General features: G+C 58.2%; 6 protein-coding genes and 1 pseudogene across 6 annotated transcripts; 5 read left to right on the top strand and 2 right to left on the bottom strand.

The window, feature by feature from the left end:
* Window positions 1–305: 305 nt before the first annotated feature.
* ACA1_321780 (protein kinase domain containing protein) lies at window positions 306–3,941 on the top strand (the record flags this gene model as incomplete). Its single annotated transcript, XM_004337916.1, has 13 exons — window positions 306–661; window positions 730–828; window positions 920–1,039; window positions 1,152–1,422; window positions 1,536–1,627; window positions 1,741–1,864; window positions 1,948–2,055; window positions 2,125–2,260; window positions 2,376–2,511; window positions 2,621–2,715; window positions 2,839–3,002; window positions 3,116–3,595; window positions 3,750–3,941. 13 exons carry the CDS (start codon window positions 306–308, stop codon window positions 3,939–3,941), a joined length of 2,373 nt encoding a protein of 790 aa, XP_004337964.1.
* Window positions 3,942–4,326: 385 nt separating this feature from the next.
* Window positions 4,327–4,815, top strand: ACA1_321770 (uncharacterized protein; the record flags this gene model as incomplete). The annotated part of the gene is made up of 1 exon (XM_004337915.1): window positions 4,327–4,815. One exon carries the CDS (start codon window positions 4,327–4,329, stop codon window positions 4,813–4,815), a length of 489 nt encoding a protein of 162 aa, XP_004337963.1.
* A 331-nt stretch (window positions 4,816–5,146) lies between these two features.
* ACA1_321760 (haloacid dehalogenaselike hydrolase domain containing protein) lies at window positions 5,147–6,722 on the top strand (the record flags this gene model as incomplete). The annotated part of the gene is made up of 8 exons (XM_004337914.1): window positions 5,147–5,222; window positions 5,296–5,440; window positions 5,526–5,817; window positions 5,950–6,091; window positions 6,156–6,207; window positions 6,286–6,352; window positions 6,435–6,502; window positions 6,584–6,722. The coding sequence occupies 8 exons, from the start codon at window positions 5,147–5,149 to the stop codon at window positions 6,720–6,722; spliced, it is 981 nt and encodes a 326-aa protein (XP_004337962.1).
* Window positions 6,723–6,803: 81 nt separating this feature from the next.
* Window positions 6,804–8,126, bottom strand: ACA1_321750 (uncharacterized protein; the record flags this gene model as incomplete). The annotated part of the gene is made up of 1 exon (XM_004337913.1): window positions 6,804–8,126. One exon carries the CDS (start codon window positions 8,124–8,126, stop codon window positions 6,804–6,806), a length of 1,323 nt encoding a protein of 440 aa, XP_004337961.1.
* A 321-nt stretch (window positions 8,127–8,447) lies between these two features.
* On the top strand, window positions 8,448–11,096 carry ACA1_321740 (Prokumamolisin, activation domain containing protein; the record flags this gene model as incomplete). Its single annotated transcript, XM_004337912.1, has 10 exons — window positions 8,448–9,060; window positions 9,181–9,345; window positions 9,434–9,623; window positions 9,717–9,792; window positions 9,982–10,135; window positions 10,223–10,292; window positions 10,398–10,501; window positions 10,568–10,780; window positions 10,891–10,932; window positions 11,035–11,096. 10 exons carry the CDS (start codon window positions 8,448–8,450, stop codon window positions 11,094–11,096), a joined length of 1,689 nt encoding a protein of 562 aa, XP_004337960.1.
* Window positions 11,097–12,182: 1,086 nt separating this feature from the next.
* On the bottom strand, window positions 12,183–14,647 carry ACA1_321730 (4aminobutyrate aminotransferase; the record flags this gene model as incomplete). The annotated part of the gene is made up of 9 exons (XM_004337911.1): window positions 12,183–12,310; window positions 12,423–12,772; window positions 12,852–13,057; window positions 13,177–13,287; window positions 13,371–13,529; window positions 13,665–13,903; window positions 14,034–14,151; window positions 14,247–14,377; window positions 14,551–14,647. 9 exons carry the CDS (start codon window positions 14,645–14,647, stop codon window positions 12,183–12,185), a joined length of 1,539 nt encoding a protein of 512 aa, XP_004337959.1.
* A 2,045-nt stretch (window positions 14,648–16,692) lies between these two features.
* On the top strand, window positions 16,693–20,485 carry ACA1_321720 (annotated as a pseudogene).
* Window positions 20,486–20,699: the final 214 nt, after the last annotated feature.

Below are 20,699 nucleotides of genomic sequence, written 5' to 3'. Positions count from 1 at the left end.
AATCGAGTCAGATTGAGCTCACCCTTAGAAAGGAGGTCAAGGCCGCAAAACCAGAAAATCACTAGATCTGACTTAATTAATTGTACTACAAGAATAATCTGGTCATTCATTTTCTTAGAAAACCACTCTCCGCTCAGCCATTCGGTACTCCTCTCACAGCTTCGTCCAAAGTTGATGATATTACTCTTAAAAATAGTAGTATTTTTAATCAGTATTAAATCAGTTTTTACCAGCAATCTTTTTGACCGGGCAGTCACCTACGACCACAACGACCACAACCAACGACGACGACCACGACCGCGACCATGTTGGGCGACTCTGCCTCGGGAGCTGCCACGGTACGGCCGTCCTACGAGCTGCAGGAGGAGCAGATCAAACTGGGGTCCGTACTGGGCCACGGCACCTTCGGCACCGTCTACCGCGGCGAGTGCTTCGGCCTGGCGGTCGCCGTCAAGGTGCCCTTCGTGGGCAACAACACCAACGCCGGCGCTGTCGACGGCAATGCCGACGGCAATGACACCAAGGCCGAGGCCGACGGCAACGCCGATGGCGACAGCAAGAAGCCGGGAGAGGACACGGGACCGACCACGGCCGCGGTGCAACCGGCCGTACTCTCTAAAGAGGACATGGAGGATCTCAAGCAAGAGATACGCATCATGACGTACGTGTTGTTGATACCACTCCTCGCCCATGAGAGCACGCTCAATTGACGATTGCACGCACGCACAGGACGAGCTTGCATCCCAATCTCATCCTGTGCCTTGGCGCCTGCCATGCGCCGGACAAGTTCCGCATTGTGCTCGAACTCATGGACGGCGACCTTGAAACGTAGCTCTCCTTTCTAGTATGCGTGTGCGGTGTGTGCGGTGTTGTGTACAGTATGTCAACGCTGACGCGGTAATTGTGATCGTGGTTGCAGGCTTCTCATCCAGTCGCCCATGGGCAAGAAGATGTCGCTCTTTCAGCGCATGTGCATGGCGCGTGACGCCGCCCGCGGCATGCAATGGCTGCACTCTCGCGATCCGGCCATCATCCACAGGTGACCACCCGACTCTTGCTCTCAGCGCCTCAGCACGCACCACGTTACTTACGCGGTAGTCTATTACTTCATTTACTCATGTATTCATTTGTTTTTTGTTTTTGTTATGCAGAGATCTGAAGCTCGAGAACATGATGGTATGGGACGTCTGCTTCATAAAATCCATCGAGTCTTATTGGCTGACGCGAGTGATCATTGGTGGTGTATTGGCTGGCTATGATCGTTGGCCGCGCAATTGTGATCTACAGTACAAAAAGGTGGGGAACACGTTTCAGATCAAGATAGCCGACTTTGGGTTGTCGGCGCTCAAGCCGAAGAAGTCGGCGTCGCTCGTATGGGAGAAGGTGGGCACCGTAAATACCATGGCACCGGAAATCCTGCAGGTATCTTACTTAGTAATCTCATCTTTACTGTTTGGCTCTTACGCTTCACAATCAATTGGTGCAAAGTCTCCGCACTACTGACCGAGCGCACCACTGGTATGACATCTTATTAGGGTTCGGATTACAATGAAAAGGCCGACGTTTACTCCTTTGGTATCATCCTGTGGCAGCTCTTCACCTGCGAGCCCCTCTACGCCGACACCGAGTACGTTGTTGGCCACTCGCTTGTCGCCTTCGTTCTTCGTTCTTCGTTCTTTTTCTTCTTCTTTTGTACACGGGATCGCCAAGCTGGACTCATGGCCTGCGTGGGCACAACAGACATTCGACCGAGGGGCTCGCGTTTCAGATCTGGCGCAACGGCCTTCGGCCCAAGATACCGGCCAATTGCATCTCTACCCTCAAAAAGCTCATGCAGGAGTGCTGGCAGACAGACTTTGCCAAGGTATTCTTAACGCCATCATCATCAACGTCATCATGGGACTGATTGATGTTGTTCTCATCTTCCCTTTCGACATTGCCGCACAGCGTCCGTCGTTCGAGCGGATCAACAAGAAGATCGATCAAATCCTCATCCAGATCGCCATCCTCGATGACCAAGGACGTCGATTCTGGAAGAAATACTTTTTTCGCCAAGTACGTATCATCACCGTGTCTCGTATGCCACTGTGCTGGCGTTGATGTCTTCTTCTTCTTCTTCTCCAGCACAACGTGCCGTGGCAGAACTTTGCGGCGTCGTTCTACCGGTTCATCCGCCAGAGAATGCCGCGCAATATCGACAAGACCAAGCTCGACACCGCCACCACCAACTACCTCTGCCTCAAAAAGCTCCTGGCTCGTCGTGCGTGGCCCTCACCATTGCTTCCTCACGCACCACCGCACACGCGCACGCACGCACCACTGCACACACACGGATGCTTAGACTTGAAGCGTGGCTGATCGCCGTGTGTGCGCAGCGGACGTGGAGGGCAAGGAGTTCGTGAATATCCAGCAGTTCGGGCAAATCACGGCCCTCTTTGGTCCGCTCCTGCGCGACGACTCCCACTCCCACCCGTGTGTGCTCGATGAAATCCGTGAGCTCCTCATGGAAAGGTAATGATTTGCACATTGATCGATTCGTGTGCGTGCGGCGTGTGTGCGTGCGAATAATGCGTGTGTCGTGCGATGGTCAACACATACATGTGCCTGCGTGCCTTCTCAGGTGGTTCCATGGCTTTGTGCGAAGAGGCGAAGCCCATCGGCGTCTGCTGGGCCGCCAGGCGGGCTCATTCCTCTTCCGCATGACCTCCAAAGAAGGTCCCATTCACCCCATCACAGTCTGTTCTGCACTTAAGAGAAGGTTGTTGGCCCCATGGGAGACCAACAGAGCTGTGTGTGTCGTGTGGCGTGTGTGCGTGTGTCGTGGAACATAACCAACAGGCGTCTGTTTGGCGCTGACCCTGATGCGGACGGAGGGCCGAAACCCGAACAACATCTACGTCTACAAGAACAACGGACGATTCATGTTCTTGGGCTTCGACAGCCGGAACTACATCTCCCTCTCGGCCATCATCCGCGACCTCGAACGAATCACTAAACTTCCGGTACGGCACACACGACACGCACACGACACACACGACACACACGACACGCACAAACGACATGACGCACACGACACACTCAGCAATGGAATCTAACATACAAGGGCGTTGGTTAGCTGCTGCCGTGTCCCGGGTGGCCCTTTTCGTCGTGCTTCAGCGGCGTCGAGGACAACCTGGACGACTCCGACAGCGAAGACTACATCCCGTTCCTGGGCGAGCTCATCGGTGCTGCCGATGGGGGCGGCTCCTCCGCCAAGAGCAAGGACAGCGGCGGCAACAGCAGCGGCGACGAGGAGGACCGCCTGCCGTCGCCCACCTTCGCCGCAGCGGCCGAAGAGAACGTCAAGCTGAAGCGTCGACAGCTGCAGCTGCGCCAACTCCACCAGCTTCATCAGCACCAGCATGTCGAGCGACAGATAGAGCCAAGCGCAGGCGGCACCGGTGTGGGGACCGATGCGACGGGTGTCTCGCCCATGTCGTCGCCCCGTTCGCCGCACACGGCGGCGTCGCTTTTCGACTCGCCGCGGGCGTCGCTGTTCGACTCACCGCGGACGTCGCCCTACGGCAAGGGACCCTTGTCGCCCCTGAGCGGATTGGTGCAGGGTCCCTCCTCCCTCCTCTCCGGCGCTGCAGACGACGCCGGCCAAAAGTTGCTCCTTCGGTACGTGTGCGCTTTCGAGATGTTGTCGTGTTGCGTCGTGTTATCGTGTCGCATTGTGTTGCTTGTGGCACTGTGTGCGGTGATTGAAGGAGTGGGTGCTGCTGGGGCTGTGCTACCACAGGCAAGACTCGTTGATGGCGCTGCTGGTGAACGACCCGGAGCTGGAAGAGCGAAGGAAGCAGCGCGAGGAGGAGCGGAAAGAGCGCGAGGCCCAGTGGGCCAAGGAGGAAGAGGAGCGCAAGCGGCGACGCGAGGAACGACGCAAGTTCCTCACCAAGTAGTACCCCTGTCATCTTGCTTTCACACATTTTTTATTTCAATTTTCGATTTCTTTTTGTATTTCTTTGTTTCGCTCCGTAAGTCCGGACGCCCGTGCGACTTACTTGAGGCGAGGTCATGGGAACGAGGAGTCCTGATCCCAGCTCGCTGGCAGCCATGGCTTCTATCTCTCCTATCACACCACCACCAAGCTCCGCCCACCCATACGACCGGGTATAAAAACCTGATCCCACTTCTCGATTCTTACTCGTTATTCTTACACCAACCCATTCTCTACATCTCACCTCTGTACAGAGCGAAGAGACCGCACTCGAGTCCTTCCTCTTCTTCTTCTTCTTCTTCCACCTCCTGACCTTTCCATATATACATCAACTACAATCAAGCAATATGGAAGTGGCCCCAGCTACTATGCATCTTCACCATCACAAGCAGCAGCTCCAGCCCGCGCCCAAGCTGATGCGCCAGCCCTCGCTCAAGAAGGTGGAGTACTTCGTCGAGGTGCCGGCAATGGACGACCAGGAGGTCGAGCCCGCCGTGCCCAAGGGCTTCGGCTCGCTCGCCATGCGACGCGTCCGGCGCCGCATGGCCCGCGGACTCGGCGCCACCTTCAACTTCCTGTCGCAGCTCGACGACCAGGAGTGCGTCGACGAGAGCGGCTTCACCTACCAGCACGACGAGCGGGTCGAGTCCATGGTGCGCCCGGCCGAGGAGCGGCAGTGGATGCTCGAGGTCGCAGCCGACGGCGCGGCGAGCTGGACCTTCAGCTTCGTGTGCGACGACACCGAGGAGCAGGAGCAGGAGCAGGAACAGTTCCATAGTACCGCGGAGCCGATCGACCGCCGACTCCTGCTCTCCCGCAAGGCCAGCGACTTCTGATGCTCATCGTCATGGTCGCACGGCAACCGGACCTGGATCTGCGGTGTCGACAACTTCGGAGGTCTCAAGAGGTGGTGAGGAAGGATTGATCGTCATCTCCTTCATTCACTTCACCACTAAGACCAATTGTATATTCGATATTTATATTAGATTTTTAATCGTTCAAAAATAAAGGTAAAAAATAGCGATACGCGCATACAACACATTCCTCGAAAGTGTCGGCCAATCGCAAGGGAAATGCAACGGAAAAGGCACCGGACAAGCTCCGCGAACAGGCAGAGCCAGGCCAAGCCCAGGTGCAGTGACTGACGCAAATCTTCTAAAGAGCAAGATGGACTCTACCACCACAGCACCTTCAAACAGTACTCAGCAAGACCCACCCATTGGCTTTGACGTGAACGACATTGGTACGCAAACCAGCACTCTCTTTAGTGGTCTTGTAGTGTCTCACATGCCGGTCTACATGTGTATTGGGTGAAGAGCGAGGAGGTGAGGTGAGGGGACCCAAGAACGCACACCTCCACAAGCCAGAGGCTAAGGTGCCTTATGACTACGTGTTCTTCGACTGGAAGGGCACCCTGGCCAAGAAGAGCGGAATGAACACCAAGCAGAGAACAGACCTGAGGTAGGCCGTGTGCGATAGTGTGCTTGTTGTGGTGTGGTGTGTGTGTGTGTGTGTGTGGAAACTGAGTGTAGTTGCTTGAGCGCAGATTGCGGCGCTTCTACGACGCGCTCAAGGAGCTGCTGCAGCACAGGAACTCCAGCAGAGAGGTCGCCATTCGCATCACAGATCGTGTATTGGATGAACGGGCCAACAACGCCGACGTCGCAAGGGAGTCGTCCGCCTATCAACTGCCCACGTTCGAGGACCTGCAGCAGATCTTCGACCGGTTGATGCACCAGCACAAGGGCGAGGATGGCATGCGCACCTTCTCCTGGGGTGACTTCCTATGCGCCCTGCTGCGGGAGCTGGGGCTCGGCGGACTCGAGCAGCCCGACAAGGTGACCTTGAACCAACCGCACACGCAGGAGCACACGCACACACACACACACACACACACACACACAACTCATCAGTTTTGTAACTGGTGGCCGCCACGCGAACGGTAGGAGTACTTGTGCACGTCGTTCCAGGTGGAGGTGACGGCCGACTCGGGCCTCTACGGCGGGGCGGAGGAGATCATTCGCTGGCTCCGCGAGGAGGCGGGGCTGCCCGTGGGCCTCATCCGCAACTCCAAGCTCGACGAACAAGCCATGCGCAAACGCATCGCCAAAGGTAACCTTACCGCGTCTTCACTTGTGCTTCATCCGCTCACCATCTTCATCATTCCTCCATCCAGCGGGGATCGACCCAGGACACTTCGAAGCGGTTGTGATGGGCGGAGAGGTTGGGTGCGTCGTCATCACCGGCGGGTGGATGTTTCTGCTGCTGTTGGCGTTCTGACGTTGGGTAACCTGACTGTCCGGCAGCTTTGTCAAACCCGACCCCGAGGTCTTCGTCACCGCAGCACGGACGGCCAACATCGAACACATCCACGTGCGTGGCGTTCCCTCTCTTCTCCGTTCTTCATTCTTCGTTCTGTCGTTTTGGGTTCAACCGAAGCCATTTCGTTGTGCAGTCGCGCGACCCGAGGCGTATCCTCTTCATCGGCAATGAGGTCGATGCCGACGTCTACGGCGCCAAAGGGTGCGTATAACTCGCAGACTCAGATTAGTCGCTGCTCGTGAGTCACTGAGGTTGGAACTAATCGAGACGCTGCGCTGGTAGTGTGGGCTGGACGTCGGTGTTGGTGACGCACACGGAGCCCACCTCCAACGGACTCGCCGACTACGAGATCGGCCACCTTATGCAGCTCAAGGACATCGTCCTCCGCAGCCGCGACGACACCGAAGAGCGCGAGCAGTGATCAATCAAACGCCGCTCTTCTTTTTGATAAGTTATTTATTTACAACTGTGCTTGTTCTCTAGCTTGGGCGCGGTAGGCTGCTTACGATAGTGTGCACCGGCTTCTCTGCTTGGCCCCACCTTCACGGCCCTTGCGCTCGCCTCGGCGCTTGTGGTCGGGCTTGACGATCACCGACGGGAGCAGGGCGTCGTCGCTGGCTGGGGTGCTCCTGTGCCTGTGCTTGGTGTCCGGGTGCGGCGCGGGCAAGTAGCCAACGAGGGGCAGGATGCGTCCGTTCTTCTTGCCGGCCTTCTTCTGCTTGGCCTCCGTGGCAGCGTGCACCCGATCCACGGCACTCAGCACCTCGCTCCACGCCCGACGAGGCGAACCGGCCGATGACGTCAGGTTCGGCAGCCCGTAGGGGAGCGTTCGCTCACCCCTGCCGACGAAGCCGTCGCCGTCGGCCAACCGCGCCTGGCACATGTAGGCCGCCAGCCGGCGCTTGGTCTCGCCACTGTCGTAGGCCGCCACGCTGAACACGTCCAGAACCGACACCACCACCTCATCGTGCGGCTTCTGGTCATGTTGCGACTCGAGTCGCTCCAGCAGTGGGTCGAGAGACGAGCCCAGATAGGGTTCGAGCGGCGAGTGGTGCGACGAGCAGGGCCGAGGTCGCCCCTGGGTGCGCGGCAGGGGGACGTCCCAGAACGACGGGTGGGTCAGTCTACACCGCTCGCTGTTGGCCATCTGCGTGCGGCCGTCGAACAAGGCTAGGAAGCGGAGGTGGCGCCGGAGGTCGCCCGCCGAGATCGGCCTCACCGACACGTCGTAGTGCTCCCACAGCGACTGCACCACGTACGCCGCTGGTTCTTGGTCGTCGCCATCGGGGTGGTCCCTGACCCGGCCCGCAGAAGGAATGTCGATCAGGTAGGCATGGAAGTCGAGCGCGTTGGGCTTTGGCCCGGCGCCGCGGCCCTCCTGGTCCCATTCGTCGGCATCGTAGGCCGAGAACTCGACTCGGATGACCAGGCCTTTCTCCTCGTCCCGGTCTTCTTCGCTTGCGCTCACGGCCGCCGAGTCGAGGTGGTCGAGCAGCCGGGCCGGCGTGGTGAAAGTGCTCTGGGACCCGGCTCGTTCTTCCTCCTCGCGGCTGGCAAAGTAGAGGTTGTGGCGCATGACGGACGCGAAGTGGCCGCAGCCGGTCCACTCTGACAGGCGGGACTCCAGCATGCGCCACAGCCGCTCCTCGGACTCCTTGCCCAAGGCGCCGTGGTCGCCGCCGGAGGCGAACAGGTCCATCTCGGAGCGGTGGACGATAAATAGCTGGTTGGAGCCGATGCGGGGACGGCCAGCGTTGACGAAGAAGCGGATGTAGAACACGAGCTTGGGGAGCACGCTGTGTCGATGATGCAGCAGGTCCCACATCGCCTCGGCAGCGCTCTCGTAGCCAATGACGTGGCCAGGCTGTGAAGCTTCTAACCTTATCAACACTTCATTAGGGTCCATCTCCACCTCCTGCTGTTCTAGTTATGTTGTTCTCATGTCAGTCGATCAGTTCAACTGGTAAGCCCCACCTTGCCTCAAGTATTCAGGTCATCTCGTTCCCACCTTTTGCTGCGGAAGGGGCAGTAATTTGTCGACGTCATAGGTGGTTAAATCATGGATTGAACATTACATAATTACCGCCCGAAAAGATATCGCCTTTAGATCAAAAGCCAGATCAGATCAGCTGCGATTGACCTGAACATGGCGAGGGCTACGATCCTTGTCCTTCTTGTGGTGCTGGCCGCGGCACTGGCGGTCGCGAGCGCATCGTCCGGCCTGCGTGGATTTGTGAGCAAGCGTGCCACGAGTGGCCGCTCGCACTGGCGCCCCCTCACCCCCGCAGAGACCCGGCAATGGGTCAGCGCCAAGCGCGCTGCCGTCGATGCTGATGAGCAGCAGCCCCTGATCAAGGCCTACGTGGCGCTCAAGGAGAACGCCGCTGGTCTGCGGACCGTACAGGAGTCGGTAGAGGCCTCGTCCGATCCCGCTCGCCCCGACCGCTACGGCCGCCATCTCGAATGGGAAGAGCTCAATGCGCTGGTGGCTCCAAGCGAAGATGACGTGGCGCAGGTCGCGCAGTGGCTCGAGCGCGCCGGTGTCGAGCACTGGGAGGTCATGGCCTCGCGCTCCTGGGTGCGCATCGCTGCCTCGGCCGAGGCGCTAGAGGCGCTGGTCAAGTGCCGCGTCAGGGCCTACACGCCTCGCAAGGATTCGACAAGGTCCGAGCGCATCGTCATCCAGCGGTGCGAGGAGGAGGTCTACGAGATCCCGCGCCACCTCGATCACATCGTTGACTTCGTCACCCCTATCGTCGGTATGCCACCCTTCTTCCCTCCCCATCTAGCCATCGATCGAGCAAATCACATCTTTCCACACGAGCCGCACTGCGTAGAAGAAGTAAGATGCAAGTTGCTAAACTCGCTACACGCAACAGGCTTCCCCAGGCCCAACGGTAAGAAGGCGCAGTACACTGCCCACAGCGGCGCGCCGCTGGATCAGCCCAACGTGACGCCCACCCTCCTGCGCAAGCTCTACAACATCACCACACCCGTCGCCAGCCAGGGCGTCAACAACACCCAGGCCGTCTTCGAGACCGAAGGTACGTACCACGTACACGTCTTAACCGTCTCTCGTTCAGCGACTGACATCATCATCATCATCGTCATGACGGATGTCTTCATCGACAGACTCGTACTCGAACGCCGACTTGCAGGCCTTCTTCCAGGAGTACGTGCCGCAGATGGCCGGCCAGAGGGTCAAGAAGACGCTGGGCAACCTGCCCAACGACCCCACGGACCCCGACACCGAGGCCTCGCTCGACATCCAGTACATCATGGCCATCGGCGCCTTTGCTCCCTCCTACTCGTACAACTACAAGTACGTACCCACGATGAGCCCGCCGTATGTGATCACATACATGATAGCTAGTGTGCTGATGATGACATGGCCATGTGTGATCGCGATCACCAGTGATGAGGACGGCGACGAGATCAAGGTCTTCTTCGACTGGGTCAACGACCTCGCCAACGACCCCAAGCCTCCTCTGGTCCACTCCGTGTATGTCGTCTCTTTTTTTCTACTTATTTTTATTACTTATTTCTTTACTTTACTTTACATTTATTTGTTTTACGTTCAGCTTGTGTTGAAATGTTAATATTTATTTCATCACTACAGCTCGTATGGTGAGTATGGTGGCGATTACCCCATCGACGAAGTCATGAGGGTGTCCAACGAGTGGATGAAGCTGGGCTCGCGCGGTCTCACCGTGCTGGTGGCCTCTGGCGACGACGGCGTTGGCTGCAACGACTGGTGCTCGTCCTTCGAGTTCCCCTACCCGTCCTCCCCGTGGATCACCCTCGTCGGCGCCACCCAGGTCCACCAGGACGCCGGTAAGCAACACACACACACATAACCAGACTCCTGCATCTTGGTTCTCACTTGAGCTCTCCTTTGTTCCCATGTTGAACCCATCACAGGCGTCTTCAGCGAGATCGGCAGCACCTTCAGCACCGGCGGCTTCTCCAACGACTTTGGCATTCCCTCCTGGTTCGTGCGAGCGGTTTCTCCCTTTTGTTTTCGTGTAGTGGTGTCGTGTAATGTCGCGTGTGTGTCGTGCTCACTTTTTTTGGTACCCATGTAACGAACCAACAGGCAAGCGTCGTATGTTGCGTACTACCTCAACAACTGCCCCAACCTGCCGCCCTCGTCCTACTACAACAGGAGCGGCCGCGGTCTTCCCGATATCGCCGCCGCTGGTTCGCCCTTCTACTCCCCTCCTTGCGGGCACCCACAGTGTGACGGAGCGCTGACTCTCTCTGCAGGCGAGAATGTGCAGGTCTTCGTCGGTGGTAGCGTGGAGCCGGTCGCGGGCACGTCGTGCTCGGCGCCCATCATCGCCGGCATCGTGTCGCTCTGGAACGGCATGCGCCTCCAGGCGGGCAAGTCGTCGCTCGGCTTCATCAACCCGTTCCTCTACAAGTCCGCGTCGTACGCGTCGGCCTACTATGACGTTACCTCCGGCAACAACGCCGACGGTACGCGCACGCCGCTCTCTACCACGGCTCGTTGACGCATTCCTGACACTGCCATGTCTTGCGTGTGTCGTGCGTCGTGTGTGTCTTGTGTGTGTCGTTCGTGTGTGCAGGCTGCTGCCCCGGCTTCAATGCCTACAAGGGCTGGGATCCTGGTACGTGCTTGCTTGCAGTCCCCAATGGCTTCTTTTGCTCGAGCGCAACCACTCACCTATGCCTCACCGAATTCTTCTGGCTTCTTGTTCGCGCCACAACAGTGACCGGTCTGGGCACGCCCAACTTTGACTTCCTCACCAAGCTCGTCAAGGAGCTGCCGTAGAGTCCAACCACGTCACCAACCTTCTTCTCCCACAGTTGTAATTCTATTTCGCTTTTTCCTTTTTGTAAACAAAAGAAATAGAATTTTCGCGTACCGCCAGACAGGCACGACACACACCACATACCACCGCACATGACACGGTACTTTTTCTTTTGCCAAAAAATTCACAACGGCAGCATGGCAGACCAGGCGATGGCCATAGCGAACATGCTGCATCACAGCTTATCCGCACTCAGCAGTATGTTGCAATGTGGCCTCCCCCACCGCACATTAACTCTCCTCCCCCTCTCCGCAGTGCGGCCCGACATCGAGCAAATCATTCAGAAACTCACCAGCGAGCTTGTCAACGTTGGCCTGACGCAACTGCGACAAGGACGGCTTGCCCCCACGGCCACCATTCAAGACGTGATCGCCGCGGCGGGTCCCTAGAAGGCCTCCAATGCCACGAGGAGCTCAGGATCAGCGGTGGCAGGTCCAACGTCTGGGTCGTGCGAAAGCACGGCGACCCCGTCGGCCGTCAAGCTCAAGCACACTTCTAAGATCGTAGACAACGAGCGGGGGTGACGGCCAGATATACGAGTGCATGCGGCCTTTGCAGGCCTCCATGGTCACCTTGCGTGTTTGGGATTGTGACCACCTTGGAGCAGTGTACTGGATGCCTGGTGCAGACGCGCTTGCCCGCGCCTTCGACGACTGTGCTCGTTCAGCGGAGGAGGACGAGAAAGAAGCCGAGGGGGCTGAACGGGTGGTGCACGGCAGCGGCGTGTACGAGTGGAACGACTCCTCCTGCCGTTGGTCCTCGCCAGTGTGCTGCGCATGCCCACTCCCCTGCGGCGACGCATCCACATCGACGCGACGGGGTGGTGGACCGCCCCATGTGAGACCGAAGAGTCGAGCGCGCGCACTGGCGCGACGTGTGGGGCGTGTGCTGGCTGGGGACTACGCGCTGCTGATGCCCTTCGTTCGCCCGCTGCCGCACGAGGAACAACACGTCGGAAGGCAAACACACCAACGTTAAGTGTTTTTCTTCTCTTTTGTAATAACCAAAGTAAGTGGGCCTGCACGTGGTAGAGCCACTGCTCCGGCTTACTGCTTGGGGTGGACTTTGAGGGCGTCGTCCAGGATGGAGAGGAACTGGTGGGCGTGACGCGGGCCGAAGACCAGCTGCGGCCTCAGACGCACCGAGGCCGTACCGCTACCACCCGACTCCACTCCTAGTACGCCAAAGTACCCAACGTTGCGGTCAGCACACGGCACACGACACACGGCACACGGCACACGACACACGACACACGACACACGACACACGACACACGACACACGTACCCTTCTGTCTGAGGGTGTGGATGAGCTGGTCTCTGCTCTGGGCAGTGGGGAGATCGAAGGCGAGGAAGGTGCCCAGGCCGCGCACGTTGGAGAGCAGGGCCGCGTGCTTGTCCTGCAGCTCGAGGAGGCCCTCCTTGAGGTACTTGCCCGTGATCTGCACGTTCTCGAGCAGGTGCTGGTCCCGGATCTCGCCCAGGATGCTCTTCATGAGCAGCACGCGCACGGGGTCGCCCATCCATGTGTTGAAGTTGCGGTAGCCCTCCGACGGCCGGTACTGGATGTTGTGGAAATAGCCCGCCGCCTGCATCTTCTTCGAGAATGTCACAATGTCGGGAGGCGACGACAGATTCCTGCGGCGACAAACGTGACAAGACGTGAGCAACACGACACGCGCCACACACACACACACACACACACACACGGTCGTACCAGTGCTCGTGAGCCCAGAACTTGCCGGTGGCGCACACGCCGGTCTGGACCTCATCGACGATGAAGGCGACGTCGTTCTCCTTGGTGATGTTGCGGAGACCCTGGAAGAAGTAGGGCGACGCCCAGTTGTCGCCACCCTCGGCCTGGATGGGCTCCACGATGAGACCCGCCACCGGCACCTTGTGCGTCTTGATCACACGCCTCACCTGCCAGTCGCACCAAAAATTAGCAAAAAATGATTGCCAAAAAAACAAATATAATAAATATCAAAAACAACAACAATTATTATTATTATTAGTATTATGATAATTATGATTAAATGTACCTCCTCGAGGCAGCGGTCCTCCTCCTTCCGGTTCTCGGCCTCGTACTTGTCGAGCGGGTACTTGATCTTGGGGAAGGGCGCCTTGGGCCAATCGAAGGCCGGAATGTCGACCTGCAAAGGAATGCGGGCGTGCGGTGAGTGCCGTGTGTGCCATGTGTGCGCACACGTGTGCGGTGGCACAAGGTATGATGTACCTTGTGGATGGGCTTGGAGCAGGTGGTGGTGAGAGAGCCGAAGAGACGACCGTGGAAGCCGCCCTGGAAGGAGAGGATCGACAGCTCGGGGCTGCCGGGCGGCAGGTTCTGCATCGACGAGTTCAGCTCCTCCTCGTTAAAGGCCCGGCCACCGCGCTTCTACTCCACCACCCTCCCGTAAGGTTAGCAATCGCACACCACACCACACCACACACACCACACCACACACACACACACACACACACACACACACACACACACACACACACACACACAAGATGACATGACACGCACGACGCGTGCCTTGTGCATGTAGTTCATGAAGACGGCCTTGTAGGCGCACTCGTTGGCGCAGGAGCCGCACATGGCGGTGAAGACCTGGTGCAGGCCCTTGGGGGCGACGGACATGAAGGTGTCGTGGAGGGTGTTGCCCCAGTCGGCGGGCGGCATGATCCCCAGCGCCGGCCTGTTGACCAGGAACCGACCCCACTCGGGCGAAGTCGCGGCCTTGAGCAGCACCGGGTTGTTGTACCCTGGGCGCCCACAAAACCAATCAGCACGACACGACACACAACACGCGATCGCACACACACACGCCGCACACACGCAAAACAAACAAACAAACAAACAAACAAACAAACAAAAAAAAGATGCGGCGGGTACCGACGGCGAGGGAAGCGATCTGGGAGAAGACGTCGAGGAGGACGTTGCCGTCGGCGTCGACGACGTAGTTACCCAGCGACTTGCCGTAGTCCGCGAAGAAATGGCCCGTGCGCACGTCCTGCATTTAAAAGTAAAAAAAAACAATTAAAAACAACCGCACGCGCCCACTGGTGAGCGCAGGCCTCATGAGTGGAGAGCGGTGGCGGTACGTACCTGGAACTGCTCCATGGCGGCCCTGGCGGCCTTGGAGGCGGGGCCGGGCACCTCGGTCTTGATGGTGGGCTCGGTGGCCTCGCCGGGGAAGGCCGGCATGGGCGTGGAGGGTGGGCTCGATAGCAGGCGCACTGTGCGCCCAAAGGTTTGGGGGTGAGTTGACTCGCTCGATTTACAAGTTTATTAACTTTATTAGCTACTACGGGACTTTATTCCATAAAGATAAAGATTGAGAGGTGAAAAAAACAGAATTGAATTAGGTATTACAAAGAAAGAAGTAAAGAAAGTAAAAAGATGGTGGCACCATGCTGGGCGGCGGTGAGGCGCAGGGCGAGGCTGGCGGTGCGCTGGCCGGTGGCGACCGTGCTGGCCCCGGCAACTTGTTGGCTGATTCTGCGCATTGTTGATGAAGTATTGGAGTATACCGAAAATCAAAAGTCTCAAACTGGTTGTCCTACAGCCAGAAAAACAGAAAGGGGAGCGACGCCTCTGATTGGTGGTAGGACCCAATTGTCGACCCGAACATTCGTTACCGGTTGGTCCTGCGTGTTGCTTGCGAAAGTTCGATTTTCGTGGATCGGAGCAGAAAATGTTGTTTCTTTTTGCATTTCCACGTCTGTTGGTTGAACTTCGAGGGAAACACATACGCCCCGAAAAAGGCCAAAGGGGCCTATCACTCCGCCGTGCTTAAGCACCAGGCCAGCTGCCTGCCAGTGGACTGGCGCCCTCCGCACCCAACTAACGGGAGACTTCAAAAAGTGGCGCGAAGGAACGAAAGTGCAGACCAGCTCGCTAGCGCGGGCAATGCGGCCCCCTCCCTATACCCTACGTCGAGCGTGGTGGAAGGCGCACCAAACGTCACGCTGTTGGACTGTCAGGGCCGCGCGGTCCACGGTAATATTCGGAAAAGAGGGCTCATGGCGCTCAACTAGCAAGTGGGCACGAAAGCAACATGTCTGAGCACACAGTCCAAGCTTCCTTCCCTGGCAAATGGGCCGCACTGGAAAGAAGCGCAAGCAGTCGCCAAACAGTACACGCGTGACGGGCTCACAAAATATACATTCCGCAACACGGCCCTAAGGCACCTTGCAGGGCGACAGTGGCGATGATGCATTGCGCCGCTCAACTACCCTGGTGCTTTGGGCCCGCGGGGCGTTTTCGGCGGACAAGCGTTGGCGATGACGTCGGCGGCGGTGCCCGGTGTGTGCCTACCAAATGTACCTGGTGGTTATCTTCCGCGGTTGGCGCCGCCAGCTTGCTCGCAGTCCCGCCATTTCGCCTTCCCCTGCGTGCGTCACTGCGGCATTCGGGAGAAGCAAAACCGGGACCCCTGCTGGCACGCATGACTCAACCACTCAAACACGGCACCTGTCGGAGGCGGGCTACAAGCAGGTCACAACTGTGCCTGTGCACTCAGGCGCAGCTGGTCTCGCTGCTTGGGTTCTCCTCGACTGGTTGGGGCTTTATATCGGCTTCCAAGTCCGCATTGATTGTCTAATCCAGAAGTCGAACATGCGCTAAATGACCGCGCGTACATCTGTAGTGGTGGGAAAGCCAGGTATCCGGACGTCCGTAACACCGCTGCACCAAACGCGCCAGTCACATGGCTGCAGGCATGTTTTGAGGGTGATCTGGGCAGAACATTTGCCAGTTCATTTTAGTGGGAGTTGTCTGATTCGCGGTCTGGTTCGTGCCGATTCTCCGCTGGTTGCGCATTGGCCGTCCAAAAGTAGGTCGTGGACTTGTGAGCTGGGGTATCAGCGCACCATAACTGTGGATCGGCATGGTGTGCAACTCCCAGGAATGGTTACAAACGAAGCCCAGGCCGGCGACTGCAGCCATTGGCCGGCCCTAACCGTTTGACCCCGCTCTACCGCACACATGGGTCGGCCTCACAGTCACTGTAGCACCTCGTCAATGTTCACCTTCCCGATCTTGAACTCCCGGCTCGATGCAAGCTCCACGGCAGTCCTTCTTTTTACTCCTTCACTCTCCACCGCTCTACCAACACAACCTCATCATGGCCGCGCATACTGGATCGGACACGGTCCGTCCGCTTGCGGCCTTCTGTACCATCACTCGCGCACTGGCCGCGGCGGTCGCGGTACTCTTGCTGCTGCTCGCCCTAGCTCCGTCTTCATCTCTCGGTACGCCCGCTTTTTCGTACTTGTTCCCAGAACGCGTTCCGGAATGTGTGGAAAAAACCAATACCAGATCTGCGAGATTAAAGCTGTGGACTTGATTATGTAGTGTCCCAAGCTGAGAAGAGATCGATCTAATGAACCCTAATTCGCTTAATTCTGCCACACAATCTTGATTGCACCAATAATTTACAATCAATGAGAGATCGCGAAGCTCGGCATTTTTGCTCAATCGAAGTAATTGGACAGGGGCGACTACGATCTATGGCGAGGGGGGCACGAGCGCCAACCTGTTCTGGCAGAAGATGGCGGCCGAGTATCCCTACTCTCGCGACTCGGTGAGCATCAACTGGGTGGGCAAGGCCGTGCTCCAGTCCATGGCCGACTACACCGCCGGCCTCGTCGACTTCATCATGATCGACTCGCAGCTCACCGACGCCATGATCGACCAGGGCTACTATGGCCTCCCGCTCATGGGCTCGGCCATGGTCATGGTCTACAACCTGCCCGAGCTCAACGACACTCAGCTGGTACCTCCTTCATTCCCCTCCGACTGCCGCGCAACCGAGTGTTGTGCGTTCTTAACATATGCGTGTGCGTGTGTCGGCGCAGATCTTGGACGGGGAGACGCTGGCGTTGATCTGGTGCGGCAACATCACGCGATGGAATCACGCGGCGCTCGTCCAGCTCAACACTGGCGTCACCATGCCCGACGCCCCCATTCACCTCACCTGGTACACAGCTCTCTTTCATTCGTCACACATTCCGCGTGCTTGGGTTCTCACGACGCACGCACGCACGCACACACGCCCACCGCACACGCTATCAGGTACCCCGGGCAGACGCCAGGCACGGTGGCATTCCTCAAGGCGGCCCTGTCCAACTTCAGCTCCGAGTTCCAGTACCAGCTGGCCGCGGCCGGCAACCTGCTCGAGCAAATCCCGGCCCTGGCCGGCAGCAACTACTCCACCAACAACCCGTTCCGCCTGACCTTTGTGCAGCAGGTGCCCTACAGCATGACCTACTATTGGCTCGAGGACGTGCTGCCGCTCAACATGAAGTACGCCGCGATGAAGAACCGCTACGGGACCGTGGTGCAGCCCGACTCAGACACGGTGCAGAGCGCCATGACGGACTTTGCGGCCGAGGTCGACGCCGGCAACCTGGCCACGCCGCTCTACAACGGCGGTGGCAAGAACTCGTGGCCGCTGCCGTTCATCACCTTCCTGTGCCTCTTCCAGAACACGACGCGCTCCGACTGTCGGCCCATCCAGGAGCTGACCAACTTCATCGCCTGGACGCAGCTCAACGACCAGGTGATCTCGGCCGTGTCGGAGCTGGGCTATATGCCGCTCGCATTCGACTACCGCAGCAAGCTGGTCGACGCCATCGGCACGGTGCGGTGCAACGGGGAGCTGGCCCTGCCAACGGCCTACCTGCTGGGCACCGGACCGGCCTTTGGCGTGTTCACGTCGTGGGCCACTGACTACTCGAGCTCCACCACAAACATCAAGATCTACAGCCAGTCGTCGGACCCGGCCATTTCCGACATCGCCATCCGTACACCACCTCCATTCATTCATTCTTTCTCTCCCTACACCCGCAGCATTCTCAAAATTGTTGTGGCCCACGGTGTGGCAGGTGTGGTGGACTTTGTGGCCTCGGTTAGCTCGCCGACGGCGAGCGAGCTGGCACAGGCGCCCGATCTACTGTCGATTCCTCTCACCGCCACCGCCATCGCTCCCGGCTACTATGTTCGTTTTCACGCCTCTCTTATGCGCTAGTTACATAGTGCATGGACCAGCCGCTAATAGTCAGCGCTGTTCGCTGTTGTGTGCAGCTTCCATCGCTGTACGGCAATGTCACGCTCAACTTCGACCTGGCACTCCTGGCCCAGATCTACCTTAACCAGGTTTAACTCCGACCTTGTCCATGCCTATACTTTTCATGACTAACCCCTATTCAACGCATTAGGTGACGATGTGGGACGACGCGAGCATCGCTGCCCTCAATCCCGGCGTGACGCTCCCGGCGGCCACCCCGATCGTGGTCGTGGGCGACACCCAGTCCGCGGCCAACGCGGTGTGGATCGCGGCCCTGCGCCAGGCCGACACTCAGTTCGGACTGCAGGTGGCGGCCTCGGCCACGCTGCTCGACCTGCCGGTCTTCGCCCAGTCGCCCAACCGCACGGTGGTGATCTCCAACGGCGAGCTGGGCGTCACGATGAAGAGCCAGCTGAGTTTCGGCATGGGCTACGTGCCGGACATTCTGTCGGTGCGCGGACTGACCGTGGGCAAGCTCGTGACCCAGGCGGGCAAGCGCGCCACCCAGGTCCTCGAGGCCGACACCGCCTCCGTGCTCGCAGCGCTCAACGCCTTCACCCTCTCCACGTTGCCCTCTGATCTCATACTTGGTACGTCCAGTCAGCTTTTATAATGGCAAGATACGCAGCACACACGACACACACGCACAACACGCACGTATTGAAAATATGTATGACTGCACCAACACAGCTGGCGGATCGAGCGGTTGGCCTTTCGTTCAGGTGCATCGCTTGTATGTCAGGTACATTGCAGCTCTTCGTCTGCTTCTGCTGCTGCTGCTTATTCTTGCGTGATTGGTTTGCTCATGCAACGCACAACATCAACGGCACAGGTCGACCACGATGGCCAACTGTCTCAAGGCGCAGGCGCTGGCCGACTGGGTCTACTGGACCCAGACCTCGGCTTCCGCCAACTCGAGCGCCTCCAGGCACGTGCCCCAACCACTCCCTTTGCTGTGCGCAGAGACAAGTTTCCCCCTCATCCCTGACGATCGTGATTGTGTGCCAACAACCGCAGGAGCTGGGCCGTCGTGCCTACACAGGCCGCCTACGGTGAAGCGATGCTCGCCAACTTCCTCGCATCTGTACGTGCAGATCACCACAACTCTAACAATCAATCAAGTTACGTTTTTCTGATTGCTTGCGCTTGTCAACAACTGCAGTTCCAGTGCGAGGACGAGTATGTGAGCTCGGTCTACGGGTGCATCATCAACGGCACCTTCTGCAGCGACCACGGCACTTGCGTCGCCACGGGCGAGTGCCAGTGTGACAACGGCTGGGAGGGCACCTTCTGCCAGTCCCTCACCTCTTCCTCCGATTCCTCGTTGGGTACGCACCGCACACGCAGCGCACACCGCACACATGACACATGCGCTGAAGTTTGACACATGGCGGTGGTAATGTAGGCACGATCCTGGGCGCTGTGTTGGGCACCACCGTACCCGTGGGCCTCCTGTTGCTCCTTGTCTTCGCCATCATCGTGTTGGTGGGCGTTTTCTCGCGGCGCAAGGAGCGCAACGAGTGGGAGATGGACTACTCTGAACTCGAGATCGGCGAACAGATGGGCGCCGGCGGGTACGCACGCCGCACGAACCACTCCTCAATCAAAGGGGCCTTGGACTGACGACCACGCCGTCGCCACTGGCAGGTACGGCGTTGTGTACAAGGCCAAATGGCGCGGAACGGAGGTGGCGGTCAAGACGATGATCTCCAAGGACATCACCAAGGACGTCGAGCGCTCCTTCAAGGAGGAGGTACCTACCGCCCCCACCAATGCTAGTCCTCCCTAGTCGTAATTATTATTATTATTATTATTATTTATTACTGTTTTTCTTTCAGTTTTCTCTAAAACGTGGTACAAAAAAATGCAAAGGTGCTGGTGATGACGGCGTTGCGGCATCCCAACGTGGTGCTGTTCATGGGCGCGTCGACCAAGGCGCCCAACCTGTGCATCGTCATGGAGTACATGTCTCTCGGCTCCCTCTTTGACGTACGGCCCTCCCTCTTTTTTGACGTGTGCTGTGTGCAATCACTTGGCTGGGGCGTCCAACCTGACCATCACGCGTCCATCAACAATCAATGATGTGTTACAGCTGCTGCACAACGAGCTGATCGCCGAGATTCCGTTCGTGCTGAAGACCAAGATGGCCTACCAGACGGCCAAGGGCATGCACTTCCTCCACTCGTCGGGCGTCGTGCACCGCGACCTCAAGTCCATGAACCTGCTCCTCGACTCCAAATGGAACGTCAAGGTGTGCGCTCCCGCTGAACAATAACACACGCACACACACGCACCCACCGTACACACACACACACACACCGCACACGCACACACGCACACACGATACTGACGTGTGGTGGCACAAAGGTGAGCGATTTCGGGTTGACCAAGTTCAAGGCCAGCCTCAAGAACGACGACGACGCCGGGCAGATCGGCAGCGTGCACTGGAGCGCCCCCGAGATCCTGGCCGAGGCCAACGGCGTCGACTT

The sequence above is a fragment of the Acanthamoeba castellanii genome (assembly GCF_000313135.1).
Source record: "Acanthamoeba castellanii str. Neff unplaced genomic scaffold scf7180000084455, whole genome shotgun sequence".
Taxonomy (NCBI): domain Eukaryota; phylum Discosea; order Longamoebia; family Acanthamoebidae; genus Acanthamoeba; species Acanthamoeba castellanii.
The sequence above is the reverse complement of the archived record's forward strand: the minus strand, read 5'-3'. Positions and strand labels throughout refer to the sequence as shown.